Source organism: Choristoneura fumiferana, chromosome 9, assembly GCF_025370935.1.
Source record: "Choristoneura fumiferana chromosome 9, NRCan_CFum_1, whole genome shotgun sequence".
Classification (NCBI taxonomy): Eukaryota; Metazoa; Arthropoda; class Insecta; order Lepidoptera; family Tortricidae; genus Choristoneura; species Choristoneura fumiferana.
The window spans coordinates 10,550,241-10,577,143 of record NC_133480.1 but is presented as its reverse complement, the minus strand read 5'-3'; the positions used below and the strand labels follow the sequence as shown (position 1 = coordinate 10,577,143).

The following is a 26,903-nucleotide window of genomic DNA, read 5'->3' as shown; positions in this document are numbered from 1 at the left end:
TAGCAAAGAGTGTAAAGCTATACAATCCCGGCTAAGCTATGTCACGGGCAACTAATCCGTTTACTTAAGCGGTCCGGGGTTTTCTCTGTCTGGCGGGACCGTTTTCTCTCTCACTGACAAGACAACGCGTATAAGACCAATGCTTTTATCTTTCCTATAATGTATAGAAAAGAGGAAATGATCAGTTTGTTGCTATGTTGATTATTTATTACTTGAAATATAGTCACTTGATAACTTTAATTCGCCAATTGCACTCAGTTTTGCAGGAAAAACCGGTCAAGAGCGTGTCGGACACGCCGAAATTAGTTCCGTAGCCATTACGAAAAAACTTAGTTATATTTTTCTAAGGATTTCGTATTTTGTACGGAATATTCCAAGTTTAGGTATATTTTATACCTTAGGCTGCTATTTACTCTTAAACTACTAATAATTCTCCAGAAAACTAAACGTTATAGTTTTCTTGTAAATTTGATACACTTACTGCCCATACTGAATTTTTTAAATTTTTCACCCACCGGTTTAGACTTTACAGAGGGCGGTCGATTTTAATGAAAATTTGCACTTTAAAGTTGAATATTTTGCAAACATCACTGAATCGAAAAATCGGTTCAGCAAACCCCTAATGGTTTAAAAGACCTACCCAACGATACCACACTACAATGTTAGATCAGAAAAAAAATCACCCCCACTTTACATATGTCTATGGGAGTACCTACTCTAAAAAAATATTTTTGTCAACATAGTTTACATATATTACAGCTTTCTAGCATTGACAGTCCTGAGCAAAGCCGCGGACGGACAGACATGGCGAAACTATAAGGGTCGTTTTTGCCATTTTTGGCTACGGAACCTAAAAAGCTTTAGCTAATAAAGTATGGTATCTACACCTACATCAAATTCTTGATTTTTACCTCAAAATAAATTAATGTATATAATAATTAGCAAAAATAAATAAAACTAAAACTAACTTACTCTACATATACTTACTCTATACAATAAGCCTTACTCTATATTAATAAGCCGTGGTGGCCTAGTGTTTGACCTATCGCCTCTCAAACAGAGGGTCGTGGGTTCAAACCCCGGCTCGCCACTCTGAGTTTTTCGAAATTCATGTACGGAATTACATTTGAAATTTACCACGAGCTTTGCGGTGAAGGAACATCGTGAGGAAACCTGCCACAAACGGACAGACATGGCGAAACTAAAGGGTTCCGTTTTTGCCATTTTGGCAATCCCAAAGGCTTTAGCTAATAAAGTATGGTATCTACACTACATCAAATTATTGATTTTGAGAATAGACCTGTGTATTAGAAGTGGGACTATATAAAACTAAAACTAACTTACTCTAATTCTGAAAATCTATATAGCGCGGTATCAAGTGCGGGTAGTTCGTGATACGAGTGCCGGTACTATTAGTGATCAAGTGCGGGTAGTTCGAAGAACTCGCGCTGCTAGGCAGACTTGACACCCCACACTTCAGTCTACTCGTGACCACGGCAACTGTAACGTTGCCGAAACGTCGAGGTAAATATGAATTGTGTAAAAATAGCGTGATAAGTCCCGTATATGGTATTTTGCCTAAAAATCTATATAGTTCGTGTTCCCAAGTTTATTGTCGGAGTTGGACAAAAACAGTATCATAAGAAATAAAGCGGCAGTAGACACTTTTTGCATATTTTATAAACCCATAAACCCAAAATTTATGAACCACCATTAGATTTTTTTGGTTGTCTAGTAGCCTGGTGGTACCCAATAATTATACTTCAAAGTTTTTGAGTAGCCCATTCAAAGGAAATTGTGTTTAAAAATTCCTATGCACCATTACCAGCTCAGGTTTCATAAACTATGTAACCCGTTTCATAACATTGCCCATAGAACCAAAATATTTACTTAATCTTTCATCAACTAGCAATTTCCTCGCCTAAGTTAGTTCTCACGACAAAACGATAAATACTCTCCATTCTCATTCATTTCTAAATCAGATTATTTTTATTTCAAAGAAGTTAACTATAGATAAACAAAAATAAATTAACTATAGATAAACAAAAAAAAATACTATGCAGTTACGAGTAATTTTCACTCCTTGCATGAAGTTGGGCTATTTTGTGCGAGATTGAACTTTTGCTTTTGTGCTCATAATTCCTGGAACGAATTAATAAAGTTTATAGTCACTTCATTGCCCCTCACTTGCATTTTCCTTATTGAAGGCTAGCTTATCTTAAGCTGAGTTTAGACTTGCAAGAAACAACATGCAAGTCATATTACATTGCGAGGCCGTAAAGCCTACGAGTTTGTAGTGGTCAATCGAGCGCCGCAATGTAATGTATGTAATGCCACTAACGATTATTCTTGCGGATCTAAACCGGGATTTACCAACTCTTGTCGGTATAAAAACAGCGTCTCTGCTTTTTGGTTTACGACTAAGACGAATTGCCACAAAAAGGCTACTGAGGCCTCATTAACCAATGTTTAAGGCACCGTTAACAAGGTTGCCAGCTACTTATTTACTTGTCCATCTTCATCGCCTTACTTCTGTGTCGATAAAAAACATCAATTCAAGTAACTAGCACTTGTTCTAGCTGTTTTGTTAAAAAAGAAATCTTATGCCACAAAAGCTAGTGTGGTAGTCTTTGATATGTACGTGCATACAAGTAAAAAGAGAGGCATGGCCATAAAATCATGGTCTCTCTTGCCAATGGTGGTTAGCTTTCACGTGTCGCGACCACGTGACCCAAGAAATACCAAAGAGTATAGCTATACTTATAACCTTATAACAGTGACAGTCAAATCATTATAAATCTGCTTACCAATTAAGATTAGCAGACGAACCGACCGGTTAAGTTCATCGAAATCTGAACAGCCGAATTAAATAAAATGAATACTAATATTGTTGGGTAACTTAATGATAATTTGGCGGAACGACTTTTTTATCAAAATGTTACACGCAACTATGATGACGTAATGCTTGTAGCGTCGGCAGAAAAAATGAAGACGGTTTTTATGAATTCGTAATTAAGCTGACGGTACTCGAGACTGATGGTTCGATGGAATTAAAAAAATATTGTGTTATTTTTTGTGAGGTTTCTTTATGTAGTATGACGGTATGAGATAGGTATTGTTAGTGGGTCTCGCTTGATGAATGTTCAGTGATTTTGGGCAAGCTTGCGAGGACCTCAAGCAGTCACTACAGCTTAGTTTATTTCTACTATAATAAATGGTGGTTATGAAGATCCTGATCCTGACACATTGCACAAATATAAATTATCTGAATATTGACAATGTGAACCATTGGAAAAAATGCTAAACTTACTGTTCTGTCGCACGCAATAAAAGCATTGCATTTCTGTAAATGATTCATAATGTCAATATTCAGAAACTTCATAGTTGTGCAAGCAATGTGTCAGCAGGAGTTACTTCATAACAGCCGTTGATATTTTTTTCTGATTCACTACTGAAAGAGTACTTACACGTACAGAGTATTAAAAAATTTAGTATAGATATAATATAAAATAAACATAATCGTGTTCGCGGTATGCAAGTAAAGGTAGAGATATTTTATAATAACTTCACCTTTAGAATGAAACCGACACAATTCGAAATATTCACATTACTAAAATAAACTTTGTATGAAACAAAACATGATTGAGTTTTAAAATTAGAACATTTTGAATTGTGTCAGTTTCGTTCTAAATTTTGTGTATGAAACAGATAAAAAAAAATTAAAACAAAAAATTGAACCGACTACAAAAAACCATGAAAATAATTTTCTACCAGTCTGAAGTCGGTGCCTCAGCACGAGCCAGCAGGAGTGGACCTATAGTCGTCTACTTCACCTACATACCTACTGATATTTAAACTTCAATCACTCCTGTTGTCTCGTGCTGAGGCACCGACTTCAGACTGGTAGAAAAATATTTTCATGGTTTTTTGTAGTCGGTTAAATTTTTTGTTATAAATTTTTTTTTCACGCTTTTTAGTGAAAATAATCTAAGATACAATAGTTTAATGTCAAATGATGGACACTTTTTACGAAAGATTGCTTTTTCTGATGCAGAGACGTTCATTATTGAGGAGTCCTGGTGCTTCACCACCCGTTCCATTGTACCATATGCATTACGACGAGCATAAATGGCTTAGCAACTGTGTTAAAGTAATTGAAATTCAACCCGTGAAGTACTTTTTATTGAGTAGTTGCTCTGTTGGTCAAATGTGGTCTTCATTATCAGTTCCACTTCACCAAATGATGATTTTCAAGAGCAAATGCACGAGTTACTGCTAAATATGTCCAAATTACCATAGGTGTCCCTACAATATTTGAAGAGTTCCCTCGATTTCCTTAAGATCATCAGATCCTAATTTGGTGCTTATGGGACCTAATTAAAGGCATTCCTAGACGAACGCAAAAAAAAATTCAAATCGGTTCTTATATGACGGAGTTCTGAGGTAATAAACATTTAAAAAAAATACAACCGAATAGATAAAAATACCTCCTTTTTTTGAGGTCGTTTAAAAATACGTAATACATACTTTAAATGTCGTATCGATTTTACTTATCACGTTAATTTTTTTACCTACCTAATGATTGATACCAGTCAGGTACTAGGTATTATCTGGAAAAGAAAGCTTTCTACACATGCCTAGTATGAATATATTGCAACCCGCATCATTGTGCCGAGTAACACTGGCTCTAGCCCTTGATCAATGTAGAGCGCGATTGTCTACACCGCTTCCGCGCCTCGCAAAAGACGCCATCAACATTTTATTTTGCACTGGAAACTGGAAAATAGCGCCCGTAGCCATCTGACGCCTAAAGCAACCGCTCCTCTTGCTCTCCCCAGGGCCGACACTGAACATGTTATATTAAGTTTTTATGTTTCTATTCAATACGGGGGACCTTGTTAACCTTGTTAACTGTAGTTAGCCGAGCAAAACGATTATCTACAATTATTCATTATATTACCCAATTTTAGAGTAGTTAACTTCGTCACATACACATACAGTATACATACATACAGTAACTGTGCCCGGAAGATAATTAAATAGATACTACAATATACAGTCGAGGTCGTAAACTTCTGAGCGAAAATTTGTTCAGAAATATCTGAACACGATTCTACGCCGTTAACAATAGAGTCGTGGTCACATATTTTTGCTCCGAAGTTTAAGAACTTGACTGTACAAGATGTCTTCAGGTGTTTTAAGTTTTGTTTTTATTATGGTTGACAAATGTTTCCATACATTGATTGATGTTCAAAGCGTACTGAGTCAAATCTTTGAATAAAAAAAATCCAATGGGGTCTTCATTTAAACTAACCCTATAATCCGGTAGGAAGCCCGTGTTGCTCTAAGGCTGATAGACATATTTTGTAATAATTTAAAGACACCTTGTACCTATAGCTTTTCGGACTGTAATTTTTCCAAAAACTGCACATTCGCAGATGTTTTCCCAGAAGGTACGCTTTTCTGAAAGAACCGTATTTGTACAACATCGTGTCAAAAACGTCTCCATTTCGGAAAGTGTGCGTTTTGGAAACATGCATTTACGTGTGGTAAAGTGCACCTTTTAGAAAAGTGAGTTTTACGAGCCTAAGCCCTCTAGATTCTTCATACATATTATGTGTTCTATATTTTAGACACACAAATGTCTAGCCTCAACGAAAACTGGCGAAAGTAATTAGTATAAAGATTGTCATTATTCTTTTGTATTTAGGAATCAAACTATGCCTTTACATCCTGCACCGCATGCTTGATGTCGTAGTCATGATCATGAATGACGCCATTTTAAGGTCGACCTGTAGACCCTGTAGTCAACTGACGTAGGATACTACAATATTTAATGCCCACTTGCTGATTTGTGAGTTATTTGCCCCATGATTCGCGCAACGCAACATTTTTCGCGGAAATAAATTACATTTACATCTCATCAACAGCCAACTACCTACACTGACGATCAAAATAGCGGGACAATATTCCATAGCGACCCTAATTTTGTTCGGCAGTATAGTTTGAATTGAACCCATTTTTAGCCCTCGCACTTCGACTAGTCGTTCCCTATTTTTATCTCCTCAGAAAAGCTTTCGGGCACTTACTAAATAGAACATTGTTCTAAAGAACCACTTAGCCTGCACAATCACATTGCACACATGATGAGCGTAAGTGAGCGGAAGCGAAATAAAATACAAAGAAACTTCCGTTTTGCTCTCAAAACGTGCTTAACTATCGATCCCGATAGGTATACTTATTCAACGCCTTAGAAATCATTCACTTGTGAGATAACGCGACATTCACTGTGATTTTGGATATGATTCCGAACCTATACCCTACACTGAGGATCCATAGACACAATAAAATACTTCTACGGAACCTAGCATAAAAAGCTCACATTAGGGATGGACACGGAGAATCAAGCAATCACATTAAGAAAGAAAGAAAGATAATTATTTTATTTACGGACCCAAAAGTACCTACTACTACCAAACGGAAAAATCAACATCATTAGCTATCCACATTATATTGCCGTATTGGAAATCTGAGGGAGAGGCCTTTTGCCCAGCAGTGGGACACAGACAATGCTGCACTGGCTAAATAAAAACCGGCCAAGAGCGTGTCGGACACGCCCAAAATAGGGTTCCGTAGCCATTACGAAAAAATTAAGTAATATTTTTCTATAGAGTTCATATTTTATACGGAATCTTCCAAGTTTAGGTATATTTTATACCTTAGGCTGCTATTTACTCATAAACTACTAACAATTCTCAAGCAATAGAGGCGTTATAGTTTTCCTTGAAAGTTTGATATACTTACTACCATCCTGAGTTTTTTCAAATTTTTCCACCCACCGCTTTAGACTTTAGAGGGGGGGGGGGACGCTCGATTTTAATGAAAATTTGCACTTTAAAGTTGAATATTTCGCAAACCAATCACTGAATCGAAAAATCGTCTTAGCAAACCCCTAATGGGTTTAAAAGACCTATCCAACGATACCCCACACTAAAGGGTTAATTGAGAAAAGAAATCACCCCCACTTTACGTGTATGGGAGGTACCCTAAAAAAATTTTTTTTTAAATTTTTAATTGCACCATTTTGTTGGCATAGTTTACCTATATATCCGTGCAAAATTACAGTTTTCTAGCATTGATAGTCCCTGAGCAAAGCCGCGGACGGACAGACAGACAGACATGGCGAAACTATAAGGGTTCCGTTTTTGCCATTTTGGCTCCGGAACCCTAAAAATGTGTAGGGTAGCGAGGAAATATATATGGATATCAACCAATATTGGTTTCTGTGTAGTGCATCCTTTCACCAAACTTCTACCAAAATTCAGCGATATCTAAGGAGAATATTCAAATGGTTTTTACAAGAAGACGTTACTTTGTTAAGGCTTTTTTCGATGCAGACAGGAGCAATATTTACTATCACGATTGAGCTTTTTCCTGTTCAATTATTAATTTTAAAGTTGTATCGGATGTGCATTCAGAGAGATTCAGAACTGTTAATGACGCACAAAATCTTAAATAACACTGTAGGTGGTAACTTATTATATAAATAAAAAACAAGAAGTATCGGCGTCGTCTGACTGCGCTGACCTTTGGCATTGACCTCTTATGGCAAACTGTTGATGATGATCAACTTCGGTATCGCTAATCTTGTTCATTGCCTTGCTGTGCCAGCATTTTTAAAATAGGATTGACCCGGGCACGCCAGAGTTCGCATAATTTTCGCAAGTCATACGTAATGTTTGTCCGAATTATTGTTTGTCATAATTTTTTTCACACTGAAACCGTTTTCTCTGAAAATTTTAAATGGTCATCCTATAGAAAACTGAAGGTTAGGTTAGGTTTGTTTTATAGCAATTCTGAAGAGTTAATGGATTCAGAGCTAATTTTTTTGTTGTGCTTAATTTTAGTAAATAAGTTTATTCTTTCTTTCTAATTTCATCGCGGGGGTTATAACATCTCAGTGTGATATATCTTAAACTCGTGTTTGTCATTTGTCGCTGATAAATAAAGTACCCTATTTATTAAATACAAACTTATTAATGTAATAATTCATAGACACGTCGGTAGCGCGCGGGAGTAGTACCTAGTGTGTTCCGAATTTTCACGATGGACACGGATTATTCACTACATCTGTATAGCTTTGTATATTAAACTGAAAGCGTTACTTAAAGGTCTCTACCCACTACACCGAATCATGTCATGACCGTGATAGGAACACATCAGGAACGGAATGTCAAGCGCATACATGACACGCGACGGCGACGGCGACACGGTTGGTTAGGAAACGTGCTAGTGGGCATAGTCTCATAATCCTACTAATATTATAAATGAAAGTTTGTGAGTGAGTGAGTGAGTGAGCGAGTTTGTGAGTGAGTGAGTATGTTTGTTACTTCTTCACGCTGAAACGGCTGAACGGATTTAGATGAAATTTGGCAAATAGTTAGTTTATTACCTGGATTACAACATAGGATACTTTTTATCCCGATATTCCCACGGGATAGGGATAAAATCTCTGAATAACAACCGCTGGGCTTAGAGTCATGAAATTTGGTATGTAGGTAGCTGGACGTCTGGAATAACACAGGCTACTTTTTATCTCGATGATCCCACGGGATAGGGATAAAATCTCGAACTAATAACCGCTGAGCTTAGAGTCATGTAATTTGATATATAGATAGCTGGTTATCTCTGGAATAACACATAGGCTACTTTTCTTTTCATCCCGGTGGGAATCCACGGGATAGGGATAAAATCTCGAAATAACAACCGCTGGGCTTAGAGTCATGTGGCATGGGTGTTTTAATTTAACGTCAATGTAAACCACGATGTAATTTTAGGGAATTCCCACGAGAATTTAATAAAATCCCGGAATTTCAATTCAACTGCTGTATCTAATGATTTATGCGTGCGAAGCCGCGGGTAAACACTAGTTTTCAATACAAAGAATATGTTTTTACCTGACACGTTGCTATTATACGGTCATGGTATGATACGGTGTAATGGGTAGAGACCTTTACACGACACGTGAACAAATCCGTAGCGTAGGCAGTCAAGTGCTATAGCTAAGGTCATTTCTGCGATGGGTAGACGTTTTTGCTCAGTTATTACAAGGGCAAGGTTTAGTTTAAAAACTGCTTTTCAAACCTATAATTACTTACAGCACAACTATTGTATTTTTCACCTATGATAAGGTCTGTGACACTTGAAAATTTTCCGAATTACGCATACTATATTCGCAAAATATGTTTTAAAAATAATTTCTATTTTGAAGAAAAATAATCAAAAAAAATGTAAAACTATAGGTACTTTTTAAGAATATATAGCAATGTCAGGGTCCATTAAATAGACTCCATCGAATACGATAGAAAAATATTTATTTTTTAAATGACGCAATGTGTGAAACGGAACAGAGTAGTGACGTGACACAGCATTATCGGCCACTGCCGCGGTTCATTATTCAACAGTGAACACCAAGATATTTTAATTTTTTAAATAAAACTTGCAAGATGTTATAAACGCGGCTATTTGGAACACGGCCGCAGCCATCTTGTGCCTCTTGTGGCCAGTGCTTGTCAGTATCACTGTCAGTACTAGTGCGTCTGGCTTGTATACGAGTTGAGTATCCGCTGCATTTTTTTTGCATTGTATTTTGGTATTGTTCATTTCTGTTATTATTGTTGTTGACTTTTGTTACTGTTTCTCGTTAAGTTTGCTGTTATTTTTTGGCAAAATGCCGAAACGGTCTAAAAAGACTGTTTTGAACTCCCAGAGTCGAGAGTTTGTAATTCGCTTGAGGGATTATTTCGAGCGAGAACGAGAAAACGGTGGCCCGGTGGGCGGAAGACTGGTAAAATATTATTCACCTCAGACCGTTAAGAAGTCTATCTCGACATTTGATTAAGTAATGCACTGAAAAGATATATTGAACAGAACTTACGATGAGCCAAGAAAACAAATGGAAAAAATCGCTAAAGAAAAATGCACCCGGAAGAAGAAATGAAATTATTGTACAGTCGAGTTCATAAACTTGTGAGCAAAAATTATATCAAAAATATCTGAACAGGCTTAGTACAAGCTTTGCTTAGTTTGGGACTAGGTCAATTGGTGTCAAGTGTAGTGTCCCATGATATTTAATGATTTATTTTATTTTATTTAGGCTTCTACGCCGTTAACAATAGAGTCGTGTTCAGATATTTTTGATCAAAATTTTGCTCACAATATATGAACTTGACTGTACAACGAAACTGTTGGACAGTTTCTAGGTAAATCTATAAACTTTGTGTCTGTTTCTATAATTTCAATATTAAGTAGGTGGACAGATTATACGGAAAAAAATTTAAACAGTCAATTATTAATTATTATGTAATTTTATTTAATTTTAAGATCGCCTTAGTTTAAATGGACCTAACGTTATGAATCCGCGTCCAGGGGATTCTAATGAACTCCTGAATTCACCAGTATCCCCTGGGGGGTCAAGCTAGGGGATTCTTGTGGACTGACTTTATATTATACTTTTGTCTAACCTCTGGTAAAGTACGATGATGATGATGATGATGTTATCTACGCCGATTTCGGCTACGGTAGCCTCTGCCTAATAGGAATAATTAGTGATGCTCTGATGACATACTCTAATGTGGCTAATGTGGCCAATTTTGGCTGTGATAATGAGGGCACATCGCATATACGTTAGAGTGTCGTCCAAATAGTTTTATTTTGATACCTAGTAGGTGTATATTAGCAGTCGCTCTGCTTCTGATTGGTTCACGCTTTGTATCCGATTCGTTCTTTCTATCATCTCACAAAGTGAATACATTGCTCTACATATAGTATTTTATTACCAAGGGAAATTAGACACCAATTGACTAGTCCCAAAGTAAACAAATATCTGCCCCAACCTGGGTTCGAACCCGGGACCTCAAGCTTCGTAGTCAGGTTCTCTAGCCACTGGGCTATCCCCGGTCGTGCGGTACAGGTGTGTAATTTTAAAAGATAGGTCGGAATAATAAGGTACTGTCACCAGGAGCTGAAAATGATCCACACATGACTCTACTGCCAAGGCAATAAGACGGTGTGTCATTTTGAGCTCCACAACCGCTCATCCACTGCTGCTGTTGACAGACAAACGTAGAACCTATTTTTTTCATGGCAACAGACTTAGTGATACTAATATACATGTTTACATAAGTATACAACTTTTCTCTTCCTTTTCACGTGCCCAGTAAGTATATAACATTGGCAAAGTTGGCGTTTACAGCCGTTTAAATGTCGAGTCATAGCGATTGATATTCACAAAGCCAATAACTGCACTCCATAACATTCTGTCCCCTAGTGAAATGCAGCGGAAGTCGATTCCCATGTGACAACTATTAGTTCAGCTCAACGCTAATATATTAACAATTTAAAAACGTTGACGCTTTAAAATATATGAAAAGACATTGTTTTACAAACAACACGCATAATAGCCCATTGTGTTATTCTCGAAACGATGTAAAAACGGACTTCGGAATCGGACAGTAAACCATATCAAAACATTCGCTTAAATCGCTTAAACTTCATTATACAATAAATTTATTCAGATCGAGCTAGCCAAAATACCAAGTGTGCAAGATTTTTGAATCTATTTATAATAATAGAGTAGGTATCATTTAAAAATAACATTAAGAGCAAATGCTTACTGATAACAACACCAACCTAAGTCATACCTATAGACGTTTAAAAATTGTTCACATTGAACGTACCTTTCTCGAAATTTTCCGACTGCTCAGCGACGGACGCATTCATGACTCGATAAATGCATCCATAATCGATTGGGCGTACAGCAAACAGGACACTTGACCTCCCAGGATGGCGGTACAAGTTCAACTTATATGTTCACTTCCGCGACCACACTAAATCACATCACTTCGTTATGTGTTGTTGTCAAATGATAAAACGGCCTCGAAATAAAAATCACTGTAATTTCTCACTCTGAACTCTCCATAGAACAGTACCCAACTAACACTCGACAGTTGCACTCGCGCCTCGATCGAACAGAAGAAAGCGTTTGTGTTTTTTAAACCTGCGTCGCGCCGGCGAATCGAATTTGTTATCGATCTGTGCGATCGACACCGTTTCACGGTTTGTTTTCTTTTATCGATAAAAGGTTTCGTGTTTCGTGCGGAGCGTGCGTCGCGCGTGTTGCCGCGTCGATGCAACCGTTCGCAATAAACCAAGTGTCCGTTGCCGTTCAAGAAAACGCCGCCGAGTTCCGGATAGCTGCCAGGGTAGCTAAAGCCTTCCATTGCGGGCCGCAAGGCTCAATAAGTTAGAAGTGATGAAACGAACGCCGTAATGTAATACTGTTTGCTTTTTAGGGATCCATGATACTATCTCAAAAGAGAAAACGGAACTCTTATGGCTTGAAGGTCTGTCTTTCTTAGCTACTTTGCTCGGAAACTAGCTACTGAACCGTTGAACTCGATAACACATGCAGACATGCATTAGGTACATACCTACTGTGTGTCATAATTTTATATAGTGTTAATGTAAAGAAATAAGTTATGATGAAAATTTTAGTCCCGTTAGTTGTATAAATCACACACACACACACACACACACATCACGCCTGTATTACCAAATGGGGTAGGCAGAGCACACGAAACGTTACCGCTTCGGAGCCACTTTTAGCAATTCTAGGTTTTATTTAAGTTTGACAAAAACGGTACAATAGTGACAGTATAAATATTTATTTTTATTACACTTATTTTAAAATCTGCGCCTAAAATTAATAATCTTTATTAGATTCATCATCATCATATCAGCCATAGGACGTCCAAATAAGCCACCCCCATAGACCTCCAGTTGCCTCGGTTGGAAGCGGCTTGCATCTACCGTGAACCCGCGACTTTAACCAGGTCATCCGTCCATCTCTCTGGTGGACGTCCTACGCTGCGCTTGCCGATCCGCGGTCGCCACTCGAGAACCTTTTGGCCCCAACGACCATCTGTTCGCCGTCTCTGTATCAGATTACCCATAGACAAACCTATAAAAAATCTATGATCTTTTAATGCCACAAGAAAAATGTTTTACCAATGTAATTTGTCGGAAAAGTTCGTATCTATATATTTACATATCTTGCTTTTTACCGAACTACGAGTAGCTTACCGAAGATTACTGGAGCTGATTGAGGAAGAAATAAATATACTGAGCGGCAAAAATCTGGCCCTCAAATGTATGCATAACAGGTAATTTTGTGTGGAGAGTGGGTAAATTTTGTGCCGCTGAGTATACAAACTTATCCGACAAAATACGTTGAAATACATTTACTATATCTGTATAAATGAAACTCGGCGCGCGAGGCTGATTTGCACCTGCCTGAGTTTTTCTCATGTAAATAATGTAAACAGGATTAAGAGAAGTTTCCCTGCCGGCCACGCGCGCGGCCCGTTACGTATTCGTTTGGGATTTTGCTGTCTTTATCGCTCGTGACATAAGCGCTCGCAGCCGTCCCCCCCATGCCTTCCGCAACGACGTCCGTAATTTATATCGAGATAGCTGTAGGCTTTTCAAGATTTGGGCGGTTGAATTTTGGGTTTCATTGTCCTCATATTATACGAAAAGTATAGCACAAATAAATTATATTTTACAATCAAGATATTTATTATATTTTCTATGCCTGTGGTTTTTTAGATTTTTGTAAAAATGCTTTATTAGTCTGTAATTCTCGTGCAAAGTTGACATCTTTTTTTTGTCGACTTTTGAGCTCCTGTAATTCTGATATTACACATTTATATGAAAATCTGAAAAACCACAGGCATAGATAATTACGTCTAGTCCATACTTACAAAATTTCATTTATTTCTGTTGCCTAGTTTTCAAATGAGACCGGGACTACGTTTTTATAGAGAATGGAACGAAGAGACTTCTCTTAAGCCGGTCGCTATTCAATCGAACTTATTCTCTTAGCAATGATTATTTATCCTCGATAGCATACTAACAATGGGACAATGAGACGATTAATCGCTTGTTCTTTTCTACTTATTATACCGATGTTAGCGCGACTAATATACTCGCATTTTATTTGTAACCATTGCTGATTAACACTGAACGAAGTATTCTATGTAATTATATCTTTGGACTTCGAATAGGTACGAGTATACACAAAACAAGAATGTAAAAAAAAACAAATGTATTTGTAATCCTGTAATATGTAGACACCATGACGCATGGTGCTTACAAACTACTTGATGCATGAAAATTACACTGTCAGAGGTTTACCCAGATGTTTCTCATATTTTACTGTATTTATAATTTTATAATGTATCCAACAAACAACCTAATTATCTTCGCCTAGGGTTTTTGTATTCATAAATTAATTACAAGGCAAAGTAGAGTTAGATCAGCCATAGCCCATAATTCCAGCCTATATACGTCCCACTGCTAGGCTCAGGCTTCCTCCCAGAATGAGAGGGCTTGGACCGCAGTTGCCACGCGGCCCAGGTGCGGATTGGGAACTTCACTTTGCATAATGGCTTCACAGGTTGGTGCATGTTTTCTCACGATGTTCTCCTTCACCGTAAAGCTCTTGTTAAATTTCAAATGTATTTCGAAAAACTCAGAGGTGCGAGTCCGGAATTAAACCCACGATCCTCCGCTTAAGAGGCCGTAGGTCAAACCACGGCTTACGGCCATAGCTAACCTTTTCTAACTCCCCACGTTAAAAGAAGGGTGTTTTTTATATATGGGTCTTAAATATGCTTTAGCTGTAGTGAAGCATGCTCTAGCATGAATTTATTTAGGTTGTTAGTACGTAAAAATGGTTGAGACTCTACATACCTACGGTACTTTATTACTATAATTATTTTATCAATCAATATAGAAGTAGATAGTAGAAGTAGAAGTGAGAAGCAGAAGTAGATTAGATTGTGGTGCTCAAAATGATCTACACGCTCTCTCATATTATTCCTGCAATGGTCCTTGGCAGTAGAGTCGTGTCGTGTGTAGGGTAGATCATTTTTGACACCGTAACTGCTCATCCACTTCTGCTGCTGACTGTACAAGCATTTTTTATATTTACAAATACCTATATCTACATATATTGTTTGACAAACCGAGCTGTGAAAGTTTTTTAAATATCTTATAAAACCGAAATTGTGGACGTTTTAAATTTTATTGACAAATTAGACAGAGACCCGACAAATTATATTTGACGTCACATAAGTACAGTCAACGTCATAAATAAGTGGTCACTTTTGTACCTTGTCATTTAGCGTCTGTTTGAAATGCCATACGAAATTGTGTGCCGACTGAAAGTGACAAGCTACAGAAGGGATCACTTATTTATGACGTTGACTGTACATAACACGATGAACAGAAAAAGCCCATGCTAAATTTCATTTTTCTAGAAAGAGATAGAATGCAAACTTCATTTACTCGTAGGTATCCTTGTTTTCAACACATATTGATGATTTTACGTCATTCGTTTATATTATCCATATCCATACTAATATTATAAATGCGAAAGTGCGTGTGTTTGTGTGTATGTTTGTCCGTCTTTCACATCGAAACGGAGCGATGGATTGACGTGATTTTTGGCATAGAGATAGTTTATGGGCCAGAGAGTGACATAGGCTACTTTTTATCCCGGAAAAATGCACAGTTCCCGAGGGAACAGCGCGCGATAACCCGCGGGCAAAAGCTAGTTACTTATAAAAAGAAAAATTGTTGAGATTTTTTTTCTTGGTTTAAACGTTTAAGAGTCAAACCAATGTCAATATTGTGAACAAGAAATTGAAAATATTAAGTTTGCAGATACTTGTGGTTGGTATTTAAACTAGCCTGTACCAGTGACTTCGATCTGACAGTCGTGTTGGAATTCCGGTACCCTTAGTGTAAGTTTTCGGTTACAAAATACGGCTCGAATTCTCGATCACGCTCGCGTTAAAATCTCAATATGTATGAAAACACGAACATCGCAAACGTTCCGCTGGAGGCGCTGTTCGTGTTTCCATATAAATTGAGATTTTAATGCGAACGCGATCGAGATGTATTTTGTAACCGAAAACTTACACTAAGGGTACGGGATTTCAATGAAACATCGCAGTTTCCAAAACTTACACTGTGTTCTTCATTACCATTTTATTGTATTTGGTGATCATCCATGCAATCACTAGAGTTATTATGGGTGTAAATAAGTTACTCAACAGAGTTTAATGCCCCTCCCCTCCCTCCATATTTTCTATCACGAACGCCATTTTCAAATACATACCCTATGTCACTCTTGACAGTTTTGACGAATCGAATGATGCTTCATAATGTTGACTTTAGAAACATTAATTTAACAACTTACTTAGTAATCTAATTCATAATCATGCCTATCTATACTTTTCGTCATCCGATGATTGCATTGCTATGTTTATAGTTTACAAATATATACTCAGAAACAATTACTATACAATTTCTAAAGCGTCGATTACAATGAACAGCTAAATGCGACTAGTACTAATTACATTGTGGACAAATGAAGTTCATTGCCCAACTGTTGTAGTATTTATATACAAGGGGAAAACAAGCATGCGGATCGCCTGATGGGAAGCAATCACCGCCGCCCTTGGACACCGGCACCACGAGGGGTATCACAGGTGCGTTGCCGGCCCTTTGAGAGATGTACCTCTCCGGGAACGCCGTTCATTTATGTATTTGCTACCACCATGATAATGGCCTCTTGGCCTCTTTTAAGCAGAGGGTCTTGGGTTCGAGCCCGAGCTCGCCCCAAGGTCGCACCTCTGAATTTTTCGGAATTGACAAGATTTCATATTTCTAAGGCTATAATTTGATTGCTTATTCTAAAAGAGCATAACTCCAAAACTACCACACAATAGATCCATTCCATCCACTTTTGTCTGGTCTCTATTAAAAAAAAAAGATCATGTAAATCTGAGGTAGACGTTGTCAACATTATGAGAGCTCCTTTTTCTGATGGAAAAGGCAAAGGAAATATATCTATTCTGTGGTGGTGTTGGCAAATTCAGATATATTTTTTAATTTTTAATTATTTTTTTTATATAGAGGAATAATTTATAATAAATATTTTCCCATGTTCAGGCGGCAAAACTCTTTCGATTCCTGTAGTAATTTACAGGTGTTATAAAAATGAAATCTTGTCAATTTATGAGCACAATTACGTTTGAAATTTACCATGAGCTTTACTGTGGAGGAACACATCGTGAGGAAACCCGCGCACACCTGCGAAAAAATAGTGTGCGTGAAGTTTCAAATCCACACTGGAGCAGCGTGAGAATTACAACCCAGCCCTCTCATTCTCAAAAGACTTTCAGTCAGACAGAGCCGCAAGAATTTTCATCATGAAAATCACGATTTAGCATCGGTATTGTGTTTAGCATCATCTCTTTTAATAATGAAGAAGAAAACGTAGAATATTCACTCGACACCTCATTGTAAGAGCGTTTCACATTATCTGATCCGATATCGGTATCGGACGACCATACGATATCGGAGCAAGTAAAATATATGAAATACTTATGTACCTGTCTTTCACATTGTCCGGCCCGATATCGGATAACGGAGCCGACACCGATATGTTGGCGGCACCATTGGACGCCCGTAGGCTGTCGGACGATAATGCTTGTATGTGTGCTGTGCGTGTATCTAAATTGTCTCTGTGTGCGCAGAGCCCGATGCGTGGCGTCGGAAATATGTGAAAACAGCACATGGTGTCGGCTATCGGGTGTCATCCATCGTCGTCCGATACCGATATCGGATCGGATAATGTGAAAACGCTCTAACACGTGACATGTGGTGGTAATCCGGACGGAATCTGTACAAAAGCCAACCACGGACAATAATCGGAACTATTCGGAAATAATCTTACCATAATAAAAAAAAAAAACAATATTTGCGCGCTAGTTTGAGAGGATGTTTGAAATGAGTTTCATCAATCACGTTACGTGAAAACTACTGAAAAGATTTTTTTTTTGCAATTCGTAGATCATCATCATCCCAGCCTATATACGTCCCACTGCAGGGCACAGGCCTCCCCTCAGAATGAGAGGGCTTGGGCCATAGTTCCCACGCCGGCCCAGTGCGGATTGGGAACTTCACACACACCATTGAATTGCTTCGCAGGTTTGTGCAGGTTTCCTCACGATGTTTTCCTTCACCGCAAAGCTCGTGGTAAATTTCAAATGTAACTCCGCACATGAATTTCGAAAAACTCAGAGGTGCGAGCCGGGGTTTGAACCCACGACCCTCTGCTTGAGAGGCGATGGGTCAAACCACTAGGCCACCACGGCTTAATTCGTAGATACCTATATTTAATAAGCTACCTAAGGACATAGCAGAGTTATTTCGTAGTAAATTTAGGTCTAAATTATATCAATGGCTGAATGATAAAGCACTTTATTCTTCAAAGAATTTTTAAAATAAATAATAACATGAAAATGATCACATTGTTATGCAGAAATTAATTATGTATCTCTAACGATTAATTTCAATTTTACAATTTATTAATAATCAGTATTAAAATCTTGGTGAATAACATTTTTCTTTTAAATTTACTTTAGGAAAAAAAACAATTCTAGAAAATAAGATTTGTTTGCATGCCAATGATTATGTATGTATCTGGTTAGACATGTCACAGCTCATTAATTTTACCATGTCTAAAGCAAAATAAACTATTTTATTTCATTTCAACGAAGTTTAGTGTGGATAGGTAAACCCGAATACAGATATTTTTACTCCGTAAAATTGCATAGTAATGAATATACGAGTAAACATTTTAAAATTCGTGTTTTGTTTTACAATTTAAACATTTTAACCTTCAAGAGAACGGTATGGTATGGTAGTACGATTATAAATTATTATTATGTATGACTAAAGCGTAAAAAATAACACACTTGGATTGGTATGTGACATTTAAGGACGAATTTATTAAGGTGTTATTTTTTTCGAGGGACCAATTCCCGTCGTGGTATAATACATATTATATTATATTGTAAAATATACATCAAGATTCTTCTGCCTGTCTGTCAATTCGCGAACGACACATCTTTAAAACCGTAATAGAGGTATAAAGAGTATGTATGCCTAAATTACTATGGCCCCTTCGACGACACCCTATAACAAGAACGTTTTATTTAGCGTTTTTGCTCGATTTTACTAATACCCTAAGGTCGGGGAACTTTGACCCAATGGAGGGTTACTTTGGCCCATATGAGAACCACATAAAACGTAAATTAAAAACATGAAAATGTGATCGATCAATTGACATCAACCACATACTTATATATAAAGAGCCATATTCTCAAAGCAATAATAAAACCAGGACCGAGTTAATCCCATGGGCCAAGGATACCCTTCAGGGTCAAAGTACCCCGACCTTACGGTATTTATTTTACTGTAGTACGGGACCTTTCGTGTTCAAGTCCGACTCACACTTGGCTGTTTTTTACTACTTACAAGTTGCATACATATCTTCGAAAAATTATGATTTATGTGCTAAGAATTCCTAATTAAGAACAAGCCTATAAGTAAGTACCAATAAAAAATAATGTCAAGGTTCGACGACCTTTGGGTCAGTAACAACTTTTATAATGTTAAAACTTGGCATTCATGATCATGAATTTGCAAAGGTAAAGGACCGTTAGGTAAAAGGTTAAAACTAATAGTTATGATCTATGATAAAAGTTCACACGTTTGTGATTTTTTTATTTAGTTCAACGATGAACGATTTTTTTATGAGGTACTTACCTATTTGCCATCCTCGACCACCGGCTTAAAAAACAATAGGTCACACCTGTCTAATACAGGAACAGTCATGAGCAAAAATATATATCCTATTCGAACCACTCAAAAATATGTTCCCGTTACGGAATGAGATTCTGTGGTAAGTATTTTTGAAGGGTTAGATAAGTCCATGTTTTTGCACTCAACTGTACCTATCAATCAATGGTTATCTTCGATTCTCTTTCGTTCGTCAAAAGAAATGATGTTCATGGTTTAATAAACAGCCATGCGCAAGTCAGGCTCGCACAAGAAGAGTTCCGTGCCAAAAAAGCGTAAAAACACGATTCTTGTAAGAGGAACTGGGGGAGGGCACCTTTAATATGTAACTTTATTTTTATTGCCTATTTATTGTTAAAGCAACGCACTAATAGGAATAATTAATCTGATTTTTTTTTTACTTAATGGTTGTAACAAGGTTGTAACTGAAACATCGCGCCTGCACAGGTCAAGTTGAAGCTACCTAAGTACTTAATTTAGGCTGTAATAGTACATTACTTTGAGACCAGTAAGTAAGCCATCCTGGACGAGTAGAAGTTTGATGGCGGAACCGCCAGGTGCGATTACTGGTCGAAGCTTGTATAGATAGAGCTTTTCTCAGAAATGATGATGATGGTGATAATGAAATGACGGTGAATGTGATGTCATGATGATGATGGTGAGGATGATGATGATAATAATAATAGTGATGATGATGATGACAGTCATGATGATTGATGGTGATGATGATGTTGATGATTGATGATGGTGATGCTGATGCTGATGATGATGATGATGATGATGATAATGGTTGGTAATGATGATTTCGATGATGATGGCTGGTAATGATGATTTTGATGATGATGATGATGGTCGTTGATGGCGATGATGATGGTCGTTGATGGTGATGATGATGGTTGGTTGTGATAGTGACGATGATGATGGTGATGATGATGATGATGATGATAATGATGAAATGGACCCATTTCAAACTACTAAGTAGTTAACTACACCCAACACTGCCTCTCGGCCCGAACGCTGTTTAATGACGGGTTCCAAATTTTTAATGAAACCCATATCTGTCCAGGAAGTAAATTTCATACTTACTTCCTGGACAGTTCGAGGTTTTTGATGACGTAATGGCAACATCTCATACCAATTTTGAGAAAAAGCACTTACGAATGACAAAAATCACTTTTTGTCATTTATAAGTGTTTTTTACGCGTTTTTTTGCGTTTTGTTACGAATTTTTCTTAATAGTTTTCTTAACAAAACGACACATCCATATAATATTTTGGGGACACATTTGGAGACACGTTTTTTCCTTCGTTTGGAGACAGCTCGGAAACATGGACTAAGTCTACCTCCCAAATTTTGAAATCGGAGAGAAACTCAGGGTACAACGGTAGATAGAAATGCCCAGAAGAGTGTTCAGATATTTTTGACCAAATTTTTGCTCAGAAATTTACGAACTCGACTGTACAAAGACTAGACACATACAAAAATCTACCATAATATCGGAAAAGCTTCTGTTGAGAAAATTCCGTCAAGATTAAGAAGAACATAAGAACTCAACAAAGTATATTTTTGCAAACCAGATCTACACTGTTATTTAATGACTTGCATTACAAGATTTACAAATATTTAACACAACTATATTTTTAACACAAGGTCTTTCATGTAGGTAAAGTTTTAAGTAAGGGGACTTTAATAATAAGTTCCCGTTGGCGCACCCTTTGGTTACGGAATCCTAAAGTACTCTGGCAAAACCCACATTGGCTGGATACTGGTATTTTGGCCGGTGATATAACCTCTTTGCACCTTTACGCCTCAGTCAATTATCTCTTCATCCGGGTACAAAATTGAATGCTGTCTTTTTTTTTCATGACAAGTATTTACTTTAGTAACTATAGTGTTGAGTTTTTAATGAGAACAATCTTCATATAAGGGAAAAGTTGCAAAAGTGCCCATTTTTAAGCGGTAAATAGACTTCTTAATTTTGTAGAAAAAAATAAAGAAACAATTTTTATGACCCTTAACCTTGAATATCTTAAAACGCAGACACGAAATCCTATGAGACTTATTAGACCAGTCTCAGAGTGCCATAATTAAGGTTTAATTAAACACGAGTTTAAGGTTTCGTTAATGGTACCATACCAATCTGATAAGAACTGTACTGTAAGTTTCTGGACCTTTAGAAATGTGAATCGTAATTGTCTTAATCACTCACCATTTGTTATTATACCTTTAACAGTTGCTGTTTAGGTAGTTTATGGGGCTTGTGAATTTAAGTTTTCTTAATCCTAAGCCAAAACTCATATATATCCAAACCGGTTTTCATTTTAACAAAAAGTGGTCTAGAAGAGTCCTTTTGTTATCCACGAGATAAGACTGATAATTATGTTGTTTATTGTTTACAGGAACATCGCCATGGCTGAATCAGAAGAATGCATCAGTAGATTTTTCCAAGATGGCTCCTATGTTGCCATCGAAAAAAGTCCCAACAGAATGATGTCGTCACCAAAAAGCCTGGATTGCTCCCAAGACTCCAGCCAAAATTCAATCGATGAAGGAGACTTACTTAGCTTATCATCGCTCACCATTGAAGAACAAGAACCAATCAAAATAAGCCCTTTTTACAATATCACTCCAAGAGAAATGCCATTATCACCACACTACATCTTTGAAGAGGAATTTTCAACTAACCCCTGGGCAATGTTAATAGCAACAATCTTCCTTACAAAGACATCAGGAAAAACTGCCAGACCTTACATACAGGCATTTTTCGAAGAATACCCCACGCCTTACCACGTTTTGAATGATTGTCCCGCGTCCCTAGAGAAGTTTTTTAACAACTTGGGCTTAAGGAAAAGAGGCCATACAATCTGGAAGTTGAGTTATCAGTTTGTTTCGTCTAAATGGCGGCGAGCGAGCGATTTGTTCGGCATAGGGAAATACGGGGAAGATGCGTACAGGATATTCTGTTTGGGTCACACGGATCTGGATCCTGGGGATAGATATCTAAAGCTGTACTTGGATTGGCTGCACCAGACGGACTTTTTGAAGGAATGCGGTGTTGCGGACAGTGAATGTGTTATAGAGGATCCAGTTTTAAAGTACTATAGAATTACTTTAAGGGATGTTTAATTTTATTAATCTATTTCAGTTACTTAAATCATGTAATTGTTTTATATTTTTTATACTTGTTTTTGATGCTCAGTGGAAGAAACTTTTCACGCACAAACGTCATATTTTTTTGACCTATGCAACTTCTTGTTTGAATAAATGCAATATGTCACTTGTGTATTGTCCAATACGCGTTCGCTCGTTATAGTCGCATTCATTCCACGCGCCGATAGTACGCAAAATGTGCCATAATTCTATTTATTTACATATTTTATTTATTTATTATAGCGTACCTACTCGCTCCTACCTAAAAGGCCGGCAACGCACTTGTGACTCTTCTGGTGTTGCAGGTAACCGTGGGCGATGGTAATCGCTTACCATCAAGCGATCCGTTTGCTCGTTTTCCCCCTATTCCATAAAAAAAAAACTTTCTCAATATTTTACACTACCGCGGTAATTACTAATTTTCCCGTGAGTGTTTACTAGTCTCGTGATCATGGCGCATGCAACTGTGCTGAAACATCGAGTTAAAATCAAGGTACGCGGAACAAATCCCGAAATTAATTCGTAAAAAAACTTGCTAACCTGTGTTATCATCATCTCTACATACGACCCATTGCTGAGCACAGGACCCCTCTAAGAATGAGAGCTGGTTTGGGCTGTAGGTAGTTCGAACAGGGGTAACTTAAAGATATTTATCTGCGTAAAGGACAAATGTTTTAAGTCTGTGATTAACGCCCGCCCTGCACATTAATATTCGGCTTAGGCTCGTAAAACGCACTCGCGGGAAATGTGTAGTTTTTCCGAAGGTACACTTCTTTAGAAATATCACTTTATCAGAATGTGCACTATTTGAAAAGTGCCCTGTCGCAGACAGAGGCTTATTTTCAGATGGCACTGTTTCCCAGACAAAAAGAATCTTTTTTTTTCAAAAGAGCCGTATTTGTGAAAGCGTAGTATAAAATATGTATATTTCGGGATAGTGTGCTTCTTCTGGAAATGTGTACTTAGTACTCGAAAAAATACACTTATAAAGCAAGTCCATGTATTGTTAAGTGTAAAAATTTCGAATAAATGTTCCAATTGGGAAATTAAATAAATAAAAATAATAATAATATAAATTTTTATTCACCATCATAAACAAAATTACAATACAAGACAAATAACATTATTAAGTAAGTGTTTTAAATTATACGTTTTAGAAGTGCACACTTTGGGGAAAGTGAACTTTTAGGATAAGTGGGTTGTCGAGCCTAAGCTTGTCGGCTTTTTGACAATACTGTAATGATAATAAATTAACCCTTAATTTGGCAAGGAATAAAAATATCGAAATAAGGTTAGAATTATAGTTTTTGGGTAATTATGTTGTCATATACACGGTAAAAATAGTAAAAAAATCAAATGTCAATAGTTTTCAGAATAAACGTATGTCAAGTATGCTGGACGTTGCCAACTGGGCAGAGGACAGGACAATTGTTTCAATGTCTAGTATACTGGCCATTGCCAAGATATGTAGTTTCCCGATTATTTGTTTTTAATCAAACAAAAGTATACAAAATGTAAAAATATTTATTAGAAAATCACTTTAAACAATCTACAGACTTACAATTGTTACATTCAGCTTATTTTAAAATTTTCTGTCGAGAAAAAAAATACAAAAAATTTAAAATATTAACAATTTTCTGACAATCAAGACTAAACAAGTATCACTATCAGGAGATCATTTTTATACTAAACCTATAAATCTTCTTCTATACTTTTTGAACCAAGTCAAAAGTCAGTCTTTAAAATGAGCACAATAGACAAATCTTTTATTTACAATAGCGGAATGATAATAAATTTAGTATACTTCTACTTTGAAAATAATCATAGGTACTCTCAATGGAAATAATTGAAAAAAAAAAGACGCCTTCATTGCCAAAAAAAGTCTAAGTAACTTATCATACCGCTCTTGTAATTAATAACAAAGACTACATTACTTTCAAGAACAAACCGGCTTCCGAAAAGGCTATAGTACCGTAGACCACATACATGCGTTGCGGTAGGTTATACAGAAGACCGAAGAGTATAACCTCCCCTTTGCCTTGCATTTGTGGACTACGAGAAAGCCTTCGATTCGATCGAGACTTGGGCTGTGCTGCAGGCTCGCCAGCGGTGCCAAGTTGACTACCGGTATATCGAAGTGTTGAAGTGTCTGTACGAAAACGCCACTATGTCCGTCCGACTACAGGACCAGAGCACGAAGCCTATTCCTCTGCAGCGGGGAGTCAGACAAGGAGATGTGATCTCTCCGAAACTGTTCACCGCTGCATTGGAGGATGCTTTTAAGGTTTTGGACTGGAAAGGACGAGGCATCAACATTAATGGCGAGTACTTCACTCACCTTCGATTCGCCGACGATATTGTAGTCATGGCTGAGACCATGGAGGACCTCAGTGCTATGCTCGCTGACCTCAGCAAAGTTTCCGACCGAGTTGGCCTGAGAATGAACATGGGCAAGACAAAAGTCATGTCTAATGTCCATGTTGTGCCAACTCCCGTAATAGTCGGAGGCTCTGCGCTCGAAGTTGTTGACGAGTATGTATACCTAGGACAAACGGTCCAGTTAGGTAGGTCCAACTTCGAGAAAGAGATCACTCGTCGAATCCGACTCGGCTAAGCAGCGTTCGGGAGGCTTCGCAGTGTCTTTTCATCCAAATTACCGCAGTGTTTGAAGTCAAAAGTCTTTGACCAGTGTGTGTTGCCAGTGATGACATACGGATCTGAGACGTGGGCGTTAACGATGGGCCTCATGAGGAAGCTCAAAGTCACTCAAAGGGCTATGTAGAGGGATATGCTCGGGGTTTCTCTGCGGGATAGAATCAGAAATGATGATATCCGCAGTAGAACTAAGGTTACCGACATAGCCCGAAGAATTACGAAACTGAAGTGGCAATGGGCGGGGCACATTGCTCGCAGGACTGATAGCCGATGGGGTCAAAAGGTTCTCGAATGGCAGGTGTTCAAAGTCAAAGTCAATGTCAAAATATCTTTATTCAATTTAGGCTAGAACAAGCACTTATGAATGTCAAAAAAAAACCTACCACCGGTTCGGAAAAACCTCTGTTGAGAAGAATCCGGCAAGAAATTCAACGAGGTGTTTTTTTTTTTATTAACACATGTGATGCGGAAGGTTTAGCAGGAGATGCCAATAATGGAATAGACGACAGACTGGGTATATTCTCGTAATTTATTTCTCCATTAAGTGGTATAACCTCTCGTATTATAGGTGATAGAAGATTTACTTCACAGTTATTACTTTGGTTTGTATCTATATCTTTGTCAGAATCTTCTCCAAGTAAATTGAGTCGTTCCAATGAGGAATTAATAGTAGGAGCGTCTGGAGAAGTGCTATTTCTTCTCAACTGTGATATTTCTACGATTTAATAATTAATTACCCATTTCTATAACCACAAAACTTACAGGTAGCTTTTTCGGTCATTTCAAAGCCAAAAATTTCAAAAATGGCAACCGATTTTGAAATCTTGCTAAGAATGACCGCTAGAAAACTTGTTTTCAAATTAGAAAAAAAACACATTCAATCAGTACACATTGGTTCACTCGTTTAAGAGCTACGTTGCCATAGACAGACAGACAAGACCTACACACAGACACACACATACACACATATACCGGTTTAAACTTATAAAAGTAGTTTTTATTTCACTTTACTCATATTTAGCAAAGTGTATTATACTGGACATGACAGAAGTTTATAAAAAAAACTACATCATTGGCATTGGGAAGTATGCTGGACATAGCAAAAGCAAGTTAAAACGTTGTGCAGTTGGCAACGGGAAGAATGCTGGACGTAGCAAAAGCAAGTTAAAACGTTGCGTAGTTGGCAAACGGGAAGTATAATGGACGTTATACTTTGCAAACGTTAAACACACAAACAGGACGTGTTCTTAATGTCAACTATAGTGAAATATGTTTTTTAATTATTACTTAATATCACAATGGCAATAACTCATAACAAT

At 37.4% G+C, this 26,903-nt stretch overlaps 1 protein-coding gene across 6 annotated transcripts in view; it reads left to right on the top strand.

The window, feature by feature from the left end:
- The window catches only part of LOC141431237 (methyl-CpG-binding domain protein 4-like), an 86,657-nt gene extending 62,473 nt beyond the window's left edge, over window positions 1-24,184 (top strand). Inside the window, exons 1-2 of one of the 6 annotated variants that reach the window (XM_074092326.1) lie at window positions 11,742-12,117; window positions 22,179-24,184. In XM_074092326.1, the coding sequence (XP_073948427.1) occupies window positions 22,189-22,905 (717 nt within the window). In that variant the 5' untranslated portion in view covers window positions 11,742-12,117; window positions 22,179-22,188 and the 3' untranslated portion in view covers window positions 22,906-24,184. Of the gene's footprint in view, window positions 1-11,741; window positions 12,264-14,447; window positions 14,519-16,538; window positions 16,620-22,178 lie in introns of those variants that run through there. The other 5 variants (XM_074092325.1, XM_074092330.1, XM_074092329.1 and 2 more) reach the window with 5 other exon arrangements.
- The last annotated feature ends 2,719 nt before the right edge of the window (window positions 24,185-26,903 follow it).